Source organism: Pituophis catenifer, unplaced genomic scaffold, assembly GCF_029215685.1.
Source record: "Pituophis catenifer annectens isolate HBS135680 unplaced genomic scaffold, rPitCat1.0.hap2 SCAF_2, whole genome shotgun sequence".
Lineage (NCBI taxonomy): Eukaryota > Metazoa > Chordata > Lepidosauria > Squamata > Colubridae > Pituophis > Pituophis catenifer.
In genome coordinates this window covers 40,687,695-40,708,335 of record NW_027256882.1, presented here as the reverse complement: position 1 = coordinate 40,708,335, position 20,641 = coordinate 40,687,695, and the positions used below count along the sequence as shown (strand labels likewise).

The window sequence follows — 20,641 nt, the reverse complement described above, 5'->3', positions numbered from 1 at the left end:
AAATCGAGGCCAATCCAATATTACAACTGTTTTTGTTGTGGTCGTTAAATGAATCACAATGTTGTTAAGTCCAAGTCCATTCTTCTGAATGGGCACTTTTCCAGCAAAAACTTTTTTCCCAAGTTGTGGTCACATGATCCTGCAAACAGTTGTAAATGTGAGACAGCTGCCAAGCACCAGAAATGCGATCACTTGACAGTGGGGGTGGGGGTGACATTTTACAGCAGCCAAAAGTACTCTATGCACTGTCTAGCAGTCTTTCCAAGGTTGTCGTAACTCCAAATGGTAACTAGATAACCAGTCATAAGTCAAGGACTACCTGTACTTTAGTGATAGCAACGGTCACAAAAAGAGTCAATTAGTTGGTTGTCATTTCTTGGATCAGTAATTTTATTTATTTTTGCCTACTCTATTCTTGAAGCACTATCATTTATATGGCAATTTACAGAAGCAATAATAATTTCCCACCAAAAATGGGAAGTAAATAGCAGGATTCATACATTGTGTTCAGAAGTTTGCTTGATTACAGCTCAGTATGTTGTGTAAACACAGCCAATTATAATTTATTCAATAAGCCAACCTTAAGCCATGAGCAATGTGTGAATGAAGTCAACAGAAGCAACTGCACTAACAACACAAAATTACGTGGAAGCAGATTTAGGTCAGAATGTAAAATAGGTTTTGTTTAACCAGATTAATAAATCTGGGTCACCAAAAAGGCCAGGTTTCAAGCTGGTATTGCATATTAGACAAATGTAGGAGTAATTTCTAATCCTGGAATTTAACAAATGTGACAAGAAAATATTATTTCCAATTTAGTATCCTCCAAAAACATAGGCTGACATGTCCCGTCATTCTCAGCCAGCTAAATGTCCCTATGGCTGAGGATTATGAAAATGGTAGCCTTAACACTTCTGAAGGATGGCAACTTAGACTTTGGTGAAAGCATTTCTCCTAAAACTCCTTCCACATCTTGCTTTCCATCATCTAACATGCTTCTTCCCAGCATCAAAGCCATCACAACATGCCACTGCATGCTCACTGCCGATCCAGCCTTCTAAATCTCTGTTTTAAAAAAATCCTTGGAATATTTTCAAGTGAAAGTGTTGGCATTCAGCCAACATGGTTAAGTAAATCATTAACAGCCACCGAGGACAGAATGTAAACAGTAAAGGAAAGTGTCAGCTGCCACCGTCTGCTTGCTTGTGCTTTGCTGCTATATGGTGACAGACTGCCATGAAGTATGGGGAGGGGGAATGAAAGGAGGAAGGCTTGGGGGAAAACGAAAGTAAAATGCTGTATCTCCTCCAGATGCTGCCTCAAGGTCACCCAGCGGGAAGAAGGAAGGGGCCACATATGCTTGGATTGGCCGTTAAGTATCGTATTATAAGACGCACCTTTTTCCCCCCTAAAAGGGGGAGAAAATTTAGCTGTGTCTTATACACCGAATATAACCCTGCCCACCCACTGGCCCCCACCCTTTGGTCTCTGCCTCGCAGCAGTTACCTCCTTGCAAGCAAACAGCAAGAAAAAACAGCTTGTTTCAGCTTCAGCACAGCCTAATTAGCACAAGTTGATTGGATCGGCCTCCTGACTCTCAGCTGATTTGCTCTCAGCTGCTTTGTGCAGGGCTCTGCTGCTTGCTGCAAAGAGGTAAATTGCTGGAACAGATTTTTTTTTCCCTTGTGCTAATCAAGCTATGCTGAAAACGAAACTGAAAGTAAAGTAGGCTGTTTGCTGCAACGAGGCAAAATTACTTAAAGGCACCAAAAAAGGTAGGTGTGTCTTATACTCAGGTGCGTCTTATACTCCAAAAAATACGGTAAACATCTTGCCTGAACCGGATTGGTTACACTGGGGTGGGCAATGGGAAATAGCTAAGGAAGGAAATAATTGAACGTAGGGATTTTGGTGCGCGATATTCGCTTCTGCCTTTGCATTACCGCAATACACTTGACTTTTATGGTAATAAAACTATACCTTTCTCCACAAATGGAGCCAAGGATCATTTCTATTTAGCAGTTTAAGTGGTGGCAAGTCTGACAGAAAGTTTTTAATATTGGTTAAGAATTATAGTAAAACATGCAAAATGGCACATGCAATGCAACATGGACAGCTAGAAGATGTACAGGAGGGAAAATGATGAGTCCGAATTCTGTGTTCAAAGTTACACTTATTGAACAAGTCAACGTATATTCCCTTTTTTTGCTTCAGCTAAACAATTTTAGAACATTGGAAAAGAAAATGAAAATGGAGAGATCTGAGATTCTGTGGCATTTGATTCCACTTCTTTTAAGCCAAAGATTCTCCATGGGGCCTCCATTATCTTTGCTGCCATCCTGGTTCACAGGACTATCTAAGTCAAGAGGTCCCCAACTCCGGGGCTGCGTCCCACTACTGGGCTGCGGCCTGTTTGGAACTGGGCCGCAGAAGTGGCGGGCAAGCATACGCATATCTCTACTTTGTGCAAGCAGTGGGTGATCGTGTGCGCACACACGCTCAGCTCCATTTGCCCGAGTGGCAGGTGGGTGTGCCCACCGCTCATGCAAATGGAGTTGCGCATGTGTGCTTGTCCCTCACTCATACCGAACAATCCCCTCTCCTCCCCCCACCATCCGCAAAGCCGGAAAGGTTGGAGACTGCTGACCTAAGCAATCAAGCTGTGATCATGTGATTTCAGGAGAGGAAGCGACTTTATGATTAGTAGGCAACAGTAGGGATAATATTAGGCAATAAGAAGAAACTGAATCAGAAGGATAATTCAAGTGTTGCTTGGCAACCAAAAGTTCATCCTTCCTCCTTGTGCTTCTAAGTTAGAGTTGAAGGATTTCTGTATGTGACTGGAAGCAAAAGGAGCAAAGAACAGCCCACGTTCATAGCATTTAGGTGTCTACTACAGGATCAGGGTTGCAACATCCCATTAGCCCTGTGAGCAAGCCAGAAAGTTCCAAAATGCCTCTCCCTTCCTACCTGGTTCTCCGCCTCTGTGAAAGCAAGTTGCCCGGATCACCATTGATCAGGTGTTGGGCAGCTGCATGTGGGGGACAGAGACGCAAGTTCTTCAGCAACTCTTGCTCGTTGAGAAAAGGTTTGAGGCAGCCTCGCACTGGAGAATTCCCCACACTGCTAGAACGGGTCAGTGCCCGAGACTGGTTGAAGGGCCAAGGTGGCTCAGTTTCTTCCTTCAAGACTACAAGAAAAAGGAAACAAACAAAAGGGAAAATACAATTCAGTTCTTAACCAAACTTAATATAACCTAGCTGCGGTCACCAGTGGTCCACAAGAAAATTTTGGTGGTCCGCAGAAAAATTATTTGCATTTTTTAATATTGCACTAAATACTATTTATGTTTTTTAAAAAATGCATATCAGTGGTCCGCGGGATTTAAAATTATAAATTTAGTGGTCCCTGAGGTCCGAAAGGTTGGTGACCCCTGAGCTAGAGTATCTTTGTGGAGCATCATCATCTCTGGCCCACAAATTGAGAACTGGTAATAAATAGCCTGGTCTCCTTTTAAGTCTAAATTGGGACTCTATCTGATGGCAGGAAATTCCAGAGTTTATGTATGCATTGGGCGAAATATTTCACGTGACCTCAACTTCCAGTATTGTAAATAAAAAGAATTGGATCTGTGTTTTCTGCATCATGGATGTTATACAACTTTATCATGTCTTTCCTTATTTACCTTCAGTCCAAGTTAAAAAGCCCTAAAGTAGTCATTCCTCATAAGGAACTTATTTCAGCCCCCTTATGATTATGGTTTTGTTTTTTTTTTAATTTGATTTATATGCCGCCCTTCTCCAGAGACTCAGGGCAGCTTACAATGTGTTAAGCAATAGCCTTCATACTTTTGTATATTTTATACAAAGTCAGCTTATTGCCCCCACAATCCGGGTCCTCATTTTACCTACCTTAGAAAGGATGGAAGGCTGAGTCAACCTTGAGCCTGGTGAGATTTGAACTTACAGTAATTGCAGACAGCTTGATGTTAATAACAGTTAATAACAGTGCTTTAGTCTGCTGAGCCACCAGGCCCTATTATGGTTGCCTGTTTTATCTTTTTTAAAAATGTATATTAGTCGTCCGCGGGATTTAAAATTATGAATTTAGTGGTCCCTGAAGTCCGAAAGGTTGGTGACCCCTGATCTAGCAGACAGAAGAGGAGCAGACAGAAATTTACAGAAATAAGATTACTGCCTAAGCCGGCTTACACTTAGCCAACTTAACATAACCCAGTAGACAGAAGATGAATTTGTCTGCTAATCTAAATCTTACTGTCTATGGTCTAATTAGTTGTGGTAGAAAAAAGGGAAGGGCTCCTTCCCAGAGGACAAAGAGACAACAGAGTTTGGACTGTCTGGTAGACAGGAAAAGGGTGAAGGCAGAGCCTCTCTAGCAGTTCACAGAGTGTATCTAATAGTTATGCAGATAGTTGATTTAGTCTGGCAAGATTCTGTCTATAGGTGAATAATAAAGAAATCTGTCTACTAGTCTAATCTTACCAGTCTTACTGTTTAATTAATACACAGAAATCATCCATAACAATCTTTATTTTCCAGATTTTTGCTTCCAGGCCCAGATCATCCGCAAAAGAGGCCTAAAGAACTCAGCCTGCTTTTCTTCACTCCTGGAAGGCTGCCTTCCTAAAAGGAACTGACTTAAGAATAAGTTGAAAAATCCCTTTCCCTCTGCTCCACTTTTTCTCACCTTAACATAATGAGAACATGAAGCTGGCACATTAAAGTTCATAATTTTAAATTTTAAATTCGTCTTTTTATAGGGGTATGGGTAAGGCATTTTAAATTGGGGAGCCATTTTAGATTTAATTCTGTTTTAAACGTATTTTAATTGTTTATATTGTATGTTTTTTAACTTTGGCTGTGCACCGCCCCGAGTCCTTCGGGAGAGGGGGCGGTATAAAAATCTAATAAATAAATAAATAAATAAATAAATAAATAATGAAGTCTAGGTAAGGTAAAGGTTCCCCTCGCACATATGTGCCAGTTGTTCCCGACTCTAGGGGGCAGTACTCATCTCCGTTTCAAAGCCTAAGAGCCAGTGCTGTCTGAAGACGTCTCTGTGGTCATGTGGCCAGCATGACTAAACACCAAAGGCACACGGAGAGCTGTTACCTTCCCACCAAAGGTGATCCCTCTTTTTCTACTTGCATTTTTTACATGCTTTCGAACTGCTAGGTTGGCAGAAGCTGGGAAAAGTAACGGGAGCTCACCCCATTACGTGGCACTAGGGATTCGAACTGCTGAACTGCCGACCTTTTGATCGACAAGCTCAGCATCTTAGCCACCGAGCCAGAATCTTCAAATTTAGTTTTCATACAAGAACTCTTCCTAGAAAATGCCAATTCAGATTCCTCTGATTCTTGCAGAATCAAAGTATAAGATTTAGACTCTTCCTGACTGGAAGAAGCTTTAGATTTTTCTTGGACACTGAATACTGTTCCCATCCCAATCTAGATCAGTTCATCTAACGGAACCAGAATGCGGATGTGCAGGCAATTTTGGGCACCCCAAAGATGGCGGATACAACACTTTTGCTACTTAAGCTGCACTGGGTGCTGATTTACTTCCAGGTCCAATTCCAGGTGTTATTACCTTCAAAGCACTACAGGACATGGGGCCAGGCTACCTGAGGAAACATCTCATCCCCATTATGTCAGCCCATCCCACCTGCTCAGACAGAGAGGGTTTGTTATAGACTCTGCCAGTTGAAGAATTTTCACTGGAGGGGTCCAGGAAGGAAGCCTTCTCTGCCATTGTCCTGGCCTTATGGATCATTCTTTCTCCAGAGGTGAGGTGGGCCCCCACTCTCCTGGTCTTTCAAAGGAGTCTGAAGACCTGGCTCTGCCAACTCACACGGGACACGGTGAACAGCATGCAACCCTGGGGGTGGTTGGCATCTTGATGCCCCTCTCCCTACCTTTTAACTTTTAGAATAGAATAGAATAGAATTTTATTGGCCAAGTGTGATTGGACACACAAGGTATTTGTCTTTGGTGCATACACTCTCAGTGTACATAAAGGAAAAGATACGTTCATCAAGTATCATAAGGTACAACACTTAATGATAGTCATAGGGTACAAATAAGCAATCAAATCGTATTAGGAAACAGTCAATATAAATCGTAAGGATACCAGCAACAAAGTTACAGTTATACAGTCATTAGTGGAAGGAGATGGATGATAGGAATGATTTTTTAAACTATTTTATCTTTGTTTTTATTTGGCTCCTTACAAAATCACACATGTAGGCTTCCGTCTTATGAACTCAGTGGGCCCCCACCTTCCAAAAGCAGACCAAATAGGGTGCTAAAATGGGAGAAGACAACCAAACAGGAACCATTTCCATGAAGCTGTAATCTAGACATCAGCTCAGTTTAGGCACTGATTCTCCTGAATTGTCTCAAAAAGCTCGAGCTAGTTTTTCTGTGAAGAATGAACACTGCTTACATTCTCGATCTGACAGCGAATATGGTTTTATGTCTCCCTCAGAGCGCTTTGGGGGCAGTTTTCTCGCTGGAGCTGCAACAAGAGGGTAAATAAAACAAATGAGCATTTGGTTGTGGTAGAAAAGTAATACCCAAAATACCTCCAGTAATATTTGTTTCCATTCTTATGAGGCAATATGCTTCAAAAATCACATTGTGAAGTATGGCCATTTAAAGTTATATGGAGGTGTGAGAAGACAAATCCTAATAAATTAATCTAAAATTACAGTGTGATGATTACTTATGAACAGCTGAGTGAAAGAGCAGAAACAATGTTACAGTTGTTAAAAGATTTCCATCAAGCTAGGTAATTCATTCCACAAACTGCAGGAACCATATTGTCATTAAGTCAAGGATTGGCCCTGACCAACTACAATATATTTAATTTATCTACTGCAACATTGCTGGATATCAAAAATTGATTTAAGCACAGAAAGCCTAAAGCTAATTGACAGAGAATTTCTGAGGATGAGGAAGAAAGAATATAAAATACTTCTTATAATTGCTTTTGCCTTGCGCTATTTTTGATCATTTATCAAAAGGGGAAAGACAAATTCTAGAGCAGGGGTCCCCAACCCCCCGGACCACAGACTGATACCGGGCCACAGTCCATTGGGAACTGGGCCACGTAAGCGGTGGGTGAGAGGTGAAACCTTATTTGCACAGACGAAGGATTAGATTGTGTGTGCGAAACCATCCCCTCCCCCTATCTCCCCGGAGCCCCAAAGGTTGGGCACCCCTGTTCTAGAGGATACAGTGATACTATGCGGTTGTAATAGTCTGTTGGTTGTTTTGAGATGTTTTTGACTATGACAGTGTTACTCTTTTCATAGCTTGCGTTGTAGCGGGTTGAGCGGTGAGGCACTTTTTGATAGTTGCACGGTTATGTAGTTTTTTGGAAGATGTTGTGTAGATAGAGGTCCGATTCCTTTTTCTGGCATTCTGGGCTACCACAATGCATTTGTACTCATCTAAAATAATGTTCTTACCCAGCTCTCTTGTGGGAAGCTGGGTTGTTACTTTGATAATGGAGCACTTGGTTAGTGTGGATTGTTTTTCAATAGACACGCGTTTCTAACTTGCCGTTGTTTTTTATGTTCATGAGGATATCTAGAAAGGATAGTGTGTTCTTGTCATCTTCTTCTCTGGTGATTTTGATTCCTTTAAAGATGTTGTTTTACGTGGTCTTCTCTAGTTGTTCTTTTTATTTTGACAAAGGTGTTGTCTACATACAGAACTGTATCCATACCTCTAGTTGTACTTGTGGGACTGTTATAGCGTCTAAATGCTGCATTACAATCTCTGCTAGGAGTCCTCAGAGTAGTGTTCCCATAGGTATTCCTCTGATTGGTTGATGTATTTGTCCATTTGTTTTCTGGTTTTAAATCCAAAGTTATTTTCACATAAGATTATGCTGAGCAAAGACTGGGAGAACACGACATAATGTTTTAAGAGATAATTGGTCCATTCTTACTAATAACATGTATCATCGTATTATTACGCAAACAACATTATATAATTTACACCGTGCACACAATTATATCCTTCATGTGGTGACATCATGTGTATGACATTATAATGTCACCTACCAGATGCTTATTTAAATCATATTCTTATTTGCCTTTATTTCAGACCAGGATAACATTTATGCCTTCAAAGAATGAGTACTATATGATTAAACAAAAGCTATGAAATGAATGCAGGATATTCATGATCTACAGAAGAAATTAACTACTATTTTAAATTTAATTTTGAGTAACCATTCATTATTGGTGTCAGCTTAAATCATTCGTGGTTTCCCTATTCTGAACGTAATAAACTCCCATGGTCATCTGCTCATACAAAAAAATTAAAGATTATACCATCTCATTGAAAACAGGAATATGGCAAATAAACTGGAATCTTCTGCTACATTTAATTCTTCACGAGGAGTATATTTGCACCCTCACTATAGTAGAACCAACAGCTGCAATATCAGAGTTCAAGAGAAAATCTTAATGCAGCAACAGAAATAAATTTTGTTTATTTGTCTGAAGTGGTGTAGGGTTTCCTGCCTAAGCAGGGGGTTGGACTAGAAGACCTCCAAGGTCCCTTCCAACTCTGTTATTCTCTTCTCTTCTCTTCTCTTCTCTTCTCTTCTCTTCTCTTCTCTTCTCTTCTCTTCTCTTCTCTTCTCTTCTCTTCTCTTCTCTTCTAAATGTACTACAGGTAGTCCGCAAATTACAGCCGTAATGGAGCCTTCCCATTAAGTAGTAATGGTTGTAAAATAATTTAATCATGTGACTGTGGGATGCATTTACACAGCCGTAAATGCAGCTGTGTAACCCAGTGCCCAAAGTCTGGTCACATGACTGTGAGGTGGGGGGCCTGACTGAAGAAACTATGGATCTGTATGGTAAATACAGCAACAAAGACTAGAGGTTAAAACATATAAAGAATGGTTGCTGGAATTGGGTATGTCTAGTTTAATGAAGAGAAGAACTAGGGGTGACATGATAGCAGTGTTCTGATATCTCAGGGGTTGCCACAAAGAAGAGGGAGTCAAGCTATTCTCCAAAGCACCTGAAGGCAGGACAAGACGCAATGGGTGGAAACTAATCAAGGAGAGAAGCAACTTAGAACTAAGGAGAAATTTCCTGACAGTTAGAACAATTAATCACTGGAACAACTTGCCTCCAGAAGTTGTGAATTCTCCAACACTGGAAGTTTTTAAGATGAGTTTGGACAGCCATTTATCTGAAATGGTATAGGGTTTCCTGCCTGAACAGGGGTTGGACTAGAAGACCTCCAAGGTCCCTTCCAACTCTGTTTTTCTATTCTAAGTCCCCTTTTTCAGATAGGTCGTAACTCTGAATGCTTGCTAAGTGACCAGTTATAAATTGAGACCACATGTACCTTCTCAAATTTCTCAAGCGCTCCATATCTCGGAACTCCAGAAGATCTATTTATTTGTTACATAGTATAGACTGTTTTTATAAGATAGCGATGTAATCCAATTTCTCCCAATCCAGTGCCCTGCAAATGTATTGGGTATCGTCTTTCAACATTCTTAGGCCACACAGCCAACAGCTGTTGCAGTATATCTTCATAACTCTGAAATCAGAAATCTCCCTGTTTAAAACACTTTGTACTGGATCAGACAACTTCAAATGGGTATAGCTAGATATTTATATCAGTGACTCACCATGCTGGTGGCTGAAAAAGCCATGGAAAATTACAAAATTATTCACCTGAAACAGAAAAAAATAAAAGTATTAAATCAACCAATCAGATCCCACTGTCCACTGCAAATGTCCTTTGAAGCAGCAATTGCACCATTCTTTTTTTTTTTTTTCCTGTCATTAATTTGAAGATTTTGCTTCTCCTCACTAGATGGAAAAACATTTTTAAAGAGAAAAGGACAGAATTCAGAGATAGGCCGTATGCTCTGCATGCAGAAGATGCCAGGTTAAATTCTCAGCGTATGTGTTGTAAAAGCTTTGGCAGGCCACAGTACAGCCTTTTACCTTTTTCAAATGGTAATTAAAATACGAAATTCTTAAATCGAGGTTCGCCTCCTTCAAACATTTGATTCAGGCCATTTCTACATAACGTGTTCAATTAAACTTTATGGCAACCCCCTTTAAAGTAGTTAACGGAAAAATCAGTAGCAATAGTATTTTCATTGTCCCTTATTAAGTTATTAACCAGTAATGTCACAGCTTTTTCCACAGCTCATGTCCTGGTTTTTAAAATGTGGAAAACCAGCATTACAAAAATTGCACATATCCACTTAAGCATGGAGGATTTGTATTTTTTTGTAAGCAGAATGTCCCAGCTCTATGTTTTCCTGGTTCTGGTTCAAAAGGACGACAAAGTACAAACACAGAGATGACAAAACAATACTATTAGGTGATAGCTGGCTTTGTTTTCAAGAAGATGGCTCACCTGGGGGATTATGTCACTGAGGCTATAGTGTTTACGTAGGAAGCACAGAAGTTTTTCCGATGGCCGATCGATTGCCAACTGATAGGGTTCTACTCGTTCTCGCTGAGTGAATAAAAACAGAAAGAATTTCTCTGCAATTTACTTCTCAGGGGGAAAATAAGATTTAGAGACAGATATTATTATTTTATCTTTCATGATTGGACCAGTTTACATCTGACCTGAAAAGAGGGGTGGGGGAAGCAACGGAGTCTTAGCTTTGCGGGCTGTTTTCTTCTCAGACCAAAGGCAGTTATTTCTATCTAACAATTTCACCTCAGAAAGAAATAATCAGACAATGGCTCTAAGATATCTGAGGTTCTTAATTTCCTTGTTTTGAAATTTTTATTTACAGGTAGTCCTTGACTTACGCTGACAATTGAGCCCAAAATTTCCATTGCTAAGCAAAACAGTTGTTAAATGAGTTTTGCCCCATTTTATGACCTTATTTGCCACGCTTGTTAAGCAAATCACTGCAGTTGTTGTTAGTAACACAGTTAAGTGAATGTGGCTTTTCCGTTGACTTTGCTTGTCAGCAGTTCACGAAAAGCGATCACATGTCCCCAGGACACTGCAACCGTCATAAATACATGCCAGTTGCCAAGCATCCAAATTTTGATCATGTGACTATGGTGATGCTGCAACGGTCATGAGTGTGAAAAACAGCCATAAGTCATGAGCCTTGGTACTACAGTGGTTTAAAGCACCCTGTTATTAACACAGCTGCCTGCAATTTACTGCTGGTTCGAATCTCTCCAAGGCTCAAGGATGACTCAGCCTTCCATCCTTTCTAAGGTAGGTTAAATGAGGACCCAGTTTGTGGGGGCAATAAGATGACTTTGTATAAATATACCAAAGTATGAAGGCTATTGCTTAACGCACTGTAAGCCGCCCTGAGTCTCCGGAGAAGGGCGGCATATAAATCAAATTAAAAAAAAAAAAAAGTCACTTTTTTCAACGCAACTATAACTTCAGTCACTAAACTACTTGTATTAAAATGTACAATGTCCAGGTACGAGACACTCTTTATTAAGCTTCCTAAAATCAATTTCCATCCCAAATAAAAGTAAAAAAAATATTATAGTAGCCACTATTTAAAGAATAGAGAAAATGCATCTTGACTAAAAGAGCTACGCTATGAAGCAAATTTTTATTCAAAATGGAGTCCCTGTGCTGTACAAAGCTTTCCTCAGTCTCATGTCCTTCAACCTGGCTAGTTGAAGAATTCATTTCCTATTAAAGAGTTTCTTCCAACTTGGGACTTCCAGATGCATTGGAATTTCAACTCCCCAAATTCCCAGCCATCACATAAATTATGAGATTTGTATTTCCTGCAGATCTGGAAGGCAGCAAGCTAAGGAATACGCTACTGGAACCCTGTTAATTCTTGTTTGACAGAGCTTTAGAATTTCAGAAACCTTTCAAATCATTCCTGGATTATGACAGCTCTATGTCCACGCCTCAGTTCTGCAGGTTTAATTTGCTATGGGGAGGTTTTGCCTTTCCTATGAAGCAAGTGATAACGATGAAATACAGTGGCCTAATCCAAGTCAGGATATTATTTCTTGGATTACGCAACTCCGAAAAAGAAGGCTGCACCTGCAGCATGTAATGGAAGAGCTCCTTGCCATAGCCATGCCGCTGAAGAGATTCATGAATGTAGAAATCCAGCACACACAGTGGTTCCACTTCATTGTGAGCCCCTTGACGGTCCTGAAAAAAAAACAAAAAACCAGACAGGTTTCCATGTTAAAACGGCTCGGATCTCTCTGAACCAGGCATTCTGCTGCAGGCTAACTTTTCCTGCACTTTTCAAAAGCCCAGCCCTTGTTTGTCAATGGAGACCGAGTGGAGCAAGTGGCCAGTTTTAAGTTTCTGGGCGTTATCATAAAAGAGGACCTGACCTGAGGCGCTCACATTGCAGCACTGGTCAAAAGGGCCCAACAGAGATTATACTACCTGAGACTTCTCAGGAAACAACAACTGAATGAAAAACTGCTGGTGGCCTTCTACCGCTGCACCATAGAGAGTATTTTAACTTACTGCACCTGTGTATGGTTAGCCAATTGCACAGTAGCAGATAGGACAGCACTCCAGAGGGTTAACATCATTGTCCAAAGGATCATTGGTTGCCCTCTCCCCTCTTTGGAAGAGCTTTATAGCTCCCGCTGCCTTAAGAAAGTTCAAAACATTCTTAAAGAGCCTTGGTGGTGCAGCGGACTAAGTGCTGCTATCTAGCACTTAGCTGCCAGCTGCCTGCAATTAGTGCGAGTTCAAATCTCACCAGGCTCAAGGTTGACTCAGCCTTCCATCCTTCCGAGGTAGGTAAATTGAGAACCCGTATTGTGGGGGCAATACGCTGACTTTGTAGAAACACCGCTTATGGGGGGCCAAAAAGCCCTAATAAGCAGGTATATAGAAAAGAATGAAGGCTATTGCTATAAGTGCATTGTAAGCCGCCCTGAGTCTTCGGAGGAGGGCGGCATATAAATTGAACTAATAAATAAATAAATTAATTAATTAAAGATCCATCTCATCCTGGGCACCCTTTTTTTGAGCTATTACCATCTGGCAGACGGTACAGGACAATAAAAACAAGGACAAATAGGCTGAAAAACAGAGCAGTAACTATATTGAATTCTAATGTATAGTGCAATATTAATGCAATATCAGAGGGTTTCAATTCAATTGTATAGAATGTGAAGGATGTGTGTTTTGTGTTTTATTTTTATAGTTATAATGTACACTGAAGATGGCATTAATTTCATTATATGAGGTGCAATGACAATAAAGTAAACTAAAAGAATCTCCAATTTGAATCCATCTTTGTACTGTCTGGTCAAATCAGTAATTTACATGCTGGTTAGCGTTAAAGAGCATTAGGCCTGGTGAGCTGCCATTTTATTCTGCCTCAACTCACCAGTTAGAGTTTCCCAGGGTCATTGCCTCTGCCCTCGCAAAGTCATTTTAAAGCTTTTTCTTGGGGATATTCTTAATAACCTTTGGCAATTGGGCATTACTAAATTTACCCTTTCTAAATATGTAGATAATAATACCACAAACAGAGGTACAATAAAAACAAAGGCAGTACTCTTCTATTTCCAAATACTGAAATAAAGCAGCTTAATTTATATATATTAAGAATCCATAGCAGCTATGTAAGCAGAATACAGTGCAAAAATCTAACGATGAAGCACCCTAAGGATACAAATTGTGAAAGCCTTGTTCAAAAGCAAATAGTACCACTCATGAGTGCCACTCGTGAAATTTTTCATTTCGCACAAATAGAAGATTGTTAAAGGGGGGGGGAGGATTTATTCTGCGAACAAGAAATCAGGAAAAGGATTGTTTCTCCTTCCGTGCCTCAAGTTAGAGCACAAACAATAACTGCAGCTGTGTTTTTACAACCTCTCCATACCAAATTAGGCTAAATAGCAAAACTGAAATTGTATTGAATCAGAATCAGTACAAGAATGACTACCTAAAGTACTGTATGGTTCATTTTTTAAAAAGCATTTCAGCTTCCCTTTGCTGATTTCAAACAAACGCTACAGTATTCACCAAGATGCGTCATTTGATTTTCTTATTGTTGGGATTAGTTTGAGCATAACAGGAAGCAATGGCTCAATGAATGAAGCTCTGTCCCTGAGCCCCTAAGCCATCTTTCTTTCTCTACTTTACAAGAGGGCATTCAGCATGTTTGTAAAAAACATGGCAATGATGATGAACTCAAGAGTCCACAAGTGATGTTTTCAATCTTTTTTTTTTCTTCATTTGTGACCAAAGGGGGCAACTCCAAAATCACAATCTTGTTGATGTGACTAACAAATAGTGCATCACAACCAACTATTAACTTTATCAGACTTCTTTTCAGCTTTCACCAAGCTTAAAAAAAAATATTGTGAGTGGCAGGGAGCCACGTGCCTTGCAATAGAGAATTTATACTTTGAGAATATGACTCAAATACACCATGGTGGAAATATATCAGTATAATTTAAAACTTCTTGGATCAAAGTGATGGAAGAGATCTTGGAGATCTCGCCTAACTTCCTGATCAGAACTTGAACTGATCTTGTTTGGGAACCAAGCACACTTTTCCACTAGTGGCAAAAATTCCATGTATCAAGGGTGATTTTTCCAGTGTACTTACCAATACAAAGAGTTTTTTGTAACCAACTTTGAGGAAACCAATTATAACCCCTTTGCCAGCCCTGAAATCAGTAAAAGAAGAAGATAAAAAAGCTTTATTTTATTTATTTATCAATCAAATTTATATAGCTGCCCATCTTACAAAAAGTGAGGTTTTCTTCAGGGAAGGATTAAAAGTGGTAAATATTCAGCAAATATTTAGAACAGAACAGAACGGAATAGGAATAGGAGTAGGAGTAGGAGTAGGAATAGGAGTAGGAGTAGGAATAGGAATAGGAATAGGAATAGGAATAGGAATAGGAATAGGATAATCTAGATCTGATAAATTAGGTTAAACTTGACCAAAGATTGATCCTAACACAAAGGATAGTGACAACACCAGTTTGTCAAAAGCTTTTTGGCATATAGCTATAACAAAAAGGAAGAACGATACTGCAAGGGGCACTGACATAAAGAGTCCCACTGCGGCTGAACAAAGGTTTTTTGGAGAAGCTGCAATGCAACTCTGTACACCAGTACTCTTTGCAATATCAAGCTTCACTCCAGGGATGACAAAAAACATTCAAGAAACTAGGATTATATATGTAGTAGAGGATCCCTTCACAAAAGCAGCCTTTGGCTGCAATGCAACTCTATGTGCCAGTGCTTCTTGCAGTACCTTGCACCCTTAAAATGATAAATGAATTAATGTGAATTTAAGCTACATACCAGAGAGGATTCTACCCACTGTGAGCTTCTACAAGCAAAATGAGCGGAAGCAAGAGTGAGTTTTGAAAACATTTCCATTTTGTCTTCCTAAGCCTGACCAGATTTTGGAGTAGTACAGTGGCCTGATTGTCGCCTCAACAATCAGGAGGCTGTGAGTTCGATCCTAGGTAGAGGCAGATATTTCTCTCTCTGGGCACACTAAGAATATATCTGCTGAACAAAACGCCACATTGGCGACAGGAAAGGCATCCAGCCATTAAAACACTCTGCTAGCTGCATTCAGTTGCCCAGACTCCAGCCCACATGGTGGGGTCATTAAATGAAGATGAAGAAGCCTGGCCAGATTTTCTCAAAAAAAAACAAACAAAACAAAACCCTGTTTCACTACTCAAAGTTGCTTAGGAGTCCCCTGACCCACAATTTGAAAAGCTCTGCCCTAGGCGTTTATCTGGAAATCAATCCTTTCAAACGAAGGCAAATGTTACTTCCAAACAGGCAGACTGTATATACAATCCAAATTCTTTTTGCTATGAGACTCACATTTTTGCTTCACTGTCTTTCAGGATGTAGAGCACATGGCGGTTGGTTTGCATCCTTAAGGCACTGGTGATTGGGGTTGGCAAATTCTGGGCCTGAAATCAATGAGTTTTGAGTTTCACCAAAATGATGGCAGAAAGTAGGATGGAAGAGAAGATGCAATTATGCAATGGGTATCTTAACTAATGCTTAGAGCAGGGGTGTCAAACACAAGGCCCGCAGGCCGAATGTGGTCTGCGATGTGGTCGGACCTGGCCCACGGGGCCTTCGTGGAAAATGTAAGGGGCCGACCTGCGTCGCTTCGGCCTAGTCTACCCAATACGAAGAGGAAACATGCCAGCAGTTTGGGGAGTGGCGTCAAGCTGGCCACGCCCACCCAGTTGGCCATGCCCATTCAGTTGGCCACACCCTCCCCCCAGGTCAATCACAGCTCTGATCTGGCCCTCAGTGAAATTGAGTTTGACACCCCTGGTTTAGAGAGAAAAATATACCCTTCGCTTCCCATATTCCTCATCTCTTTTAGCCTGCGTATCCTGGGACCTGTACACCAATCACAGCACTCTGAACCAAAAAGAATGCTGGCAATCCTTAACTTACAGCCCTTCGTTTAATGCCCGTTCAAAGTTACAACGGCACTGAAAAAAGTGTTTTACGACCATTTTTCACACTTACGACCATTGCGGCATCCCCATGGTCACATGATCAGAATTTGGATGCTTGGCAACTAGTTCATCTTTATGATGGTTGCAGTTTCCCAGGGTCATGTGATCCCCTTCTGCAACCTTCTGACAAGCAAAGTTGGAAGCCAGATTTACTTAACAACCGATATTCACTTAACAACTGCAGTGATTCACTTAAAAGAAAGAGCGCAAAATTGGCCAAAACTCAACGTAAGAACTGTCTCATTAGCAATATAAATTTTGGGCTCAATTGTGGTCGTACGTCAAGGACTACCTGTAGTCCTGTACCTGTGAAACTAGGCTGAAACTGCCCTAACCAAAGATTAAGGAAGCATGTAAGTAGAGAAGACAAAAATCCAGAAATCCTCTGGGGGAGGTACATAAAAAGGAAACAAGTCATTAAGGAAACATAGAAAAGAATGGAAAAAGGAAGTTGGGCTAAAGCACATGGAAAAAATGCTAACTTTGGTAAATAAAAAGAAGTCTTGAAGCTTGCCTATTTTTTAAGTTGTTTTTGAATCCAGATGTGGCAGTTTCGTAGTTCAAAGGATATGTGTGTTAATTGTCTCTTAAAGTTTGGACCAGATGAGCAGAATCACATTCAGCAAGGCAATGGCGCCTCCTTCAACCTAATATTTGACTGGATTTGTAGTCTAGCTCAATCAGTGAGCTTATTTAGAAAATTTAGCCCAATAGTTTGCTGCTATCTTTACTTCTTCCAAAAGTATAACTGATTCTTTAACGAACGTTAACCTACCTTGGCAGAGGCTTTACCCATCTCATCTATGATCTTCATGAGTTGCTGCTGCATATCAGCTCTGGTAAAACAAACATGGAATAACAATTAGAAAGGCAAAAATAAAACAAGAACAAAATACTTGTCTACATTTTAAAAAATGGATAATTTGATGCATCAGATACAAACCAACCAAGGACTGATAATTTCTAATATATATATATATATATATATATATATATATATATATATATATATATATATATATATAAATAAATATATAAATATATATATAGTGTGTGTGTGTGTGCATATATACGGACACACACAGTTTATATATATTTAATATACTTATATATATATAGAGATCCCCTTCATGCACTACTGCCTTGTCGTGGCGAAGGGGCTTGCGTAGCTCAAAGAAGCTATGAGCTATGCCATGCAGGTCCACCCAAGACAGACAGGTCATAGCAGAGAGTTCTGACAAAATGTGATCCACTGGAGAAGGAAATGGCAACCCACTCCAGTATCTTTGCCATGAAAACCCCATGCACAGTACCAAAAGGAAAAAAGATATGATGCCAGAAGATGAACCCCTCAGGTCGGAAGGTGCCAATATGCTACTGGGGGAGAGCAGAGGGCTAGTACTAGTAGCACCAGAAAGAATGAAGCGACTGGGCCAAAGCCAAAAGGACGCTCAGCTGTGGATGTATCTGGTGGTGAAAGGAAAGTCCGATGCTGTAAAGATTTTTTCTCCCTAGGAACCTGCAATGTAAGATCCATGAATCAAGGCAAGCTGGACGTGGTCAAACAAGAGATGACAAGACTGAACATCGACATTTTAGGAATCAGTGAACTAAAATGGACAGGAATGGGTGAATTTAATTCAGATGATCATCAGGTATACTACTGCGGGCAAGAATCCCTCAGAAGAAATGGAGTAGCCTTCATAATCAATAAAAGAGTAGGAAAAGCAATACTGGGATACAATCCCCAAAATGACAGAATGATCTCAGTTCAAATCCAAGGCAAACCATTCAATATCACAGTAGTCCAAGTCTATGCCCCAACCACTGGTGCTGAAGAGGATGAAATTGACCAGTTCTATGAAGCTTTACAGTACCTTATAGAATTAACACCAAAAAATGATGTCCTTATCATCATGGGGGATTGGAATGCTAAAGTAGGAAGCCAAAAGATAACCAGAATAACAGGCAAGTTTGGCCTTGGAGTACAAAATGAAGCAGGGCACGGGCTGATAGAATTCTGTCAAGATAATATGATGGTCATAGCAAACACTCTTTTCCAATAACCCAAGAGATGACTCTACACATGGACATCACCAGACGGTCAACACAAAAATCAGATTGATTATGTGCTCTGCAGCCAAAGATGGAGAAGCTCTATACAGTCAGTAAAAACAAGACCAAGAGCTGACTGTGGCTCAGATCATGAGCTTCTTGTTGCAAAATTTAGACTTAAATTGAAGAAAATAGGGAAAAGCACTAGGCCACTCAGGTATGAACTAAATCATATCCCTGATGAATATACAGTAGAGGTGACTAATAGATTTAAGGAATTAGGTCTGATAGACAGAGTGCCGGAAGAATTATGGACGGAGGTTCGCAACATTGTACAAGAGGTAGTAACTAAAATCATCCCAAAGAAAAAGGCAAGAAAGCAAAACGGTTGTCTGAAGAAGCTTTGCAAATATCTGAGGAAAGAAGGGAAGTGAAAGGCAAGGGAGAAAGAGAAAGATACACCCAATTGAATGCAGAATTCCAGAGAATAGCTAGAAGAGATAAGAATGCATTCTTAAATGAACAGTGCAAAGAAATAGAAGAAAACAATAGAATAGGGAGGACCAGAGATCTCTTCAAGAAAATTGGAGATATGAAGGGAATGTTTCATGCAAAGATGGGCATGATAAAGGACCAAAATGGCAGGGACCTAACAGAGGCAGAAGAGATTAAGAAGAGATGGCAAAATTACACAGAAGAACTATACAAGAATGAGCTTAACATCCCTGATAATCATGGGGTGGTAACTGATTTTAAGTCAGACATCCTAGAATGTGAAGTCAAATGGGCCTTAGGAAGTCTGAACAACAACAAAGCTAGTGGAGGAGACAGTATTCCATCTGAGCTATTCAAAATCTTAAAAGACAATGCAGTAAAAGTGCTACACTCAATTTGCCAGCAAATTTGGAAAACTCAACAGTGGCCACAGGATTGGAAAAGTTTACATTCCAATTCCAAAGAAAGGCAATGCCAAAGAATGTTGAAACTATTGCACCATTGCACTCATTTCACATGCTAGTAAGATTATGCTTAAAACCCTACAAGCTAGACTCCAGCAGAATGTGGATCAAGAACTACCAGAAGTACAGGCAGGATTTCGAAGAGGCAGAGGAACTAGAAATCAAATTGCCAACATACACTGGATCATGGAGAAAGCTAGGGAGTTCCAGAAAAACATTTACTTCTGCTTCATTGACTATACGAAAGCCTTTGATTGTGTGAATCATAACAAATTGTGGCAAGTTCTTAAAGAGATGGGAGTACCAGACCATCTTATTTGTCTCTTGAGAAACCTATATGCAGGTCAAGAAGCAACAGTGAGAACTGGACACGGAACCACTGATTGATTCAAATTTGGGAAAGGAGTCCAGCAAGGCTGTATACTGTCACCTGCCTATTTAATTTATATGCAGAGCACATCATGAGAAAGGAAGGGCTAGATGAATCAAAAGTTGGAATTAAGATTGCTGGGAGAAATATCAACAACCTCAGATATGCAGATGATACTACTCTAATGGCAGAAAGCGAAGAGGAACTAAAGAGCCTCTTGATGTGGGTGAAGAAGGAGAGTGCAAAAGTTGGCTTGAAACTCAACATTAAGAAAACTAAGATCATGGCATCCGGCCCTATCAATTCCTGACAAATAGATGGGGAAGAAATGGAGGTAGTGACAGATTTTATTTTCCTGGGCTCCAAGATCACCGCAGATGGGGACTGCAGCCAAGAAATTAAAAGACGCTTGATCCTGGGGAGGAAAGCTATGGCAAATCTAGACAGCATACTAAAAAGCAGAGACATCACCCTGCCAACAAAAGTGCGTATAGCCAAGGCTATGGTTTTCCCAGTTGCAATGTATGGCTGTGAAAGTTGGACCATAAGAAAGGCTGAGCGCCAAAGAATTGAGGCCTTTGAACTATGATGCTGGAGAAGACTCCTATGAGTCCCTTGGACTGCAAGGTGAGCAAACCGGTCAGTCCTAGAGGAGATCAACCCTGACTGCTCTTTAGAAGGCCAGATCCTGAAGATGAAACTCAAATATTTTGGCCACCTAGTGAGAAGGAAG

The 20,641-nt window shown here is 40.4% G+C and overlaps 1 protein-coding gene across 2 annotated transcripts in view; it reads right to left on the bottom strand.

The window, feature by feature from the left end:
- The window catches only part of ATAT1 (alpha tubulin acetyltransferase 1), a 40,451-nt gene that overhangs the window by 18,058 nt on the left and 1,752 nt on the right, over positions 1-20,641 (bottom strand). For both annotated transcript variants that reach the window (XM_070933472.1, XM_070933471.1), the window contains exons 2-9: positions 17,300-17,360; positions 15,866-15,957; positions 14,619-14,679; positions 12,068-12,181; positions 10,433-10,534; positions 9,690-9,735; positions 6,468-6,539; positions 2,971-3,190 (exon numbers count right to left, since the gene is read on the bottom strand). In XM_070933472.1, coding sequence (XP_070789573.1) covers positions 2,971-3,190; positions 6,468-6,539; positions 9,690-9,735; positions 10,433-10,534; positions 12,068-12,181; positions 14,619-14,679; positions 15,866-15,957; positions 17,300-17,360 — 768 coding nt within the window. The remainder of the gene's footprint in view (positions 1-2,970; positions 3,191-6,467; positions 6,540-9,689; positions 9,736-10,432; positions 10,535-12,067; positions 12,182-14,618; positions 14,680-15,865; positions 15,958-17,299; positions 17,361-20,641) is intronic.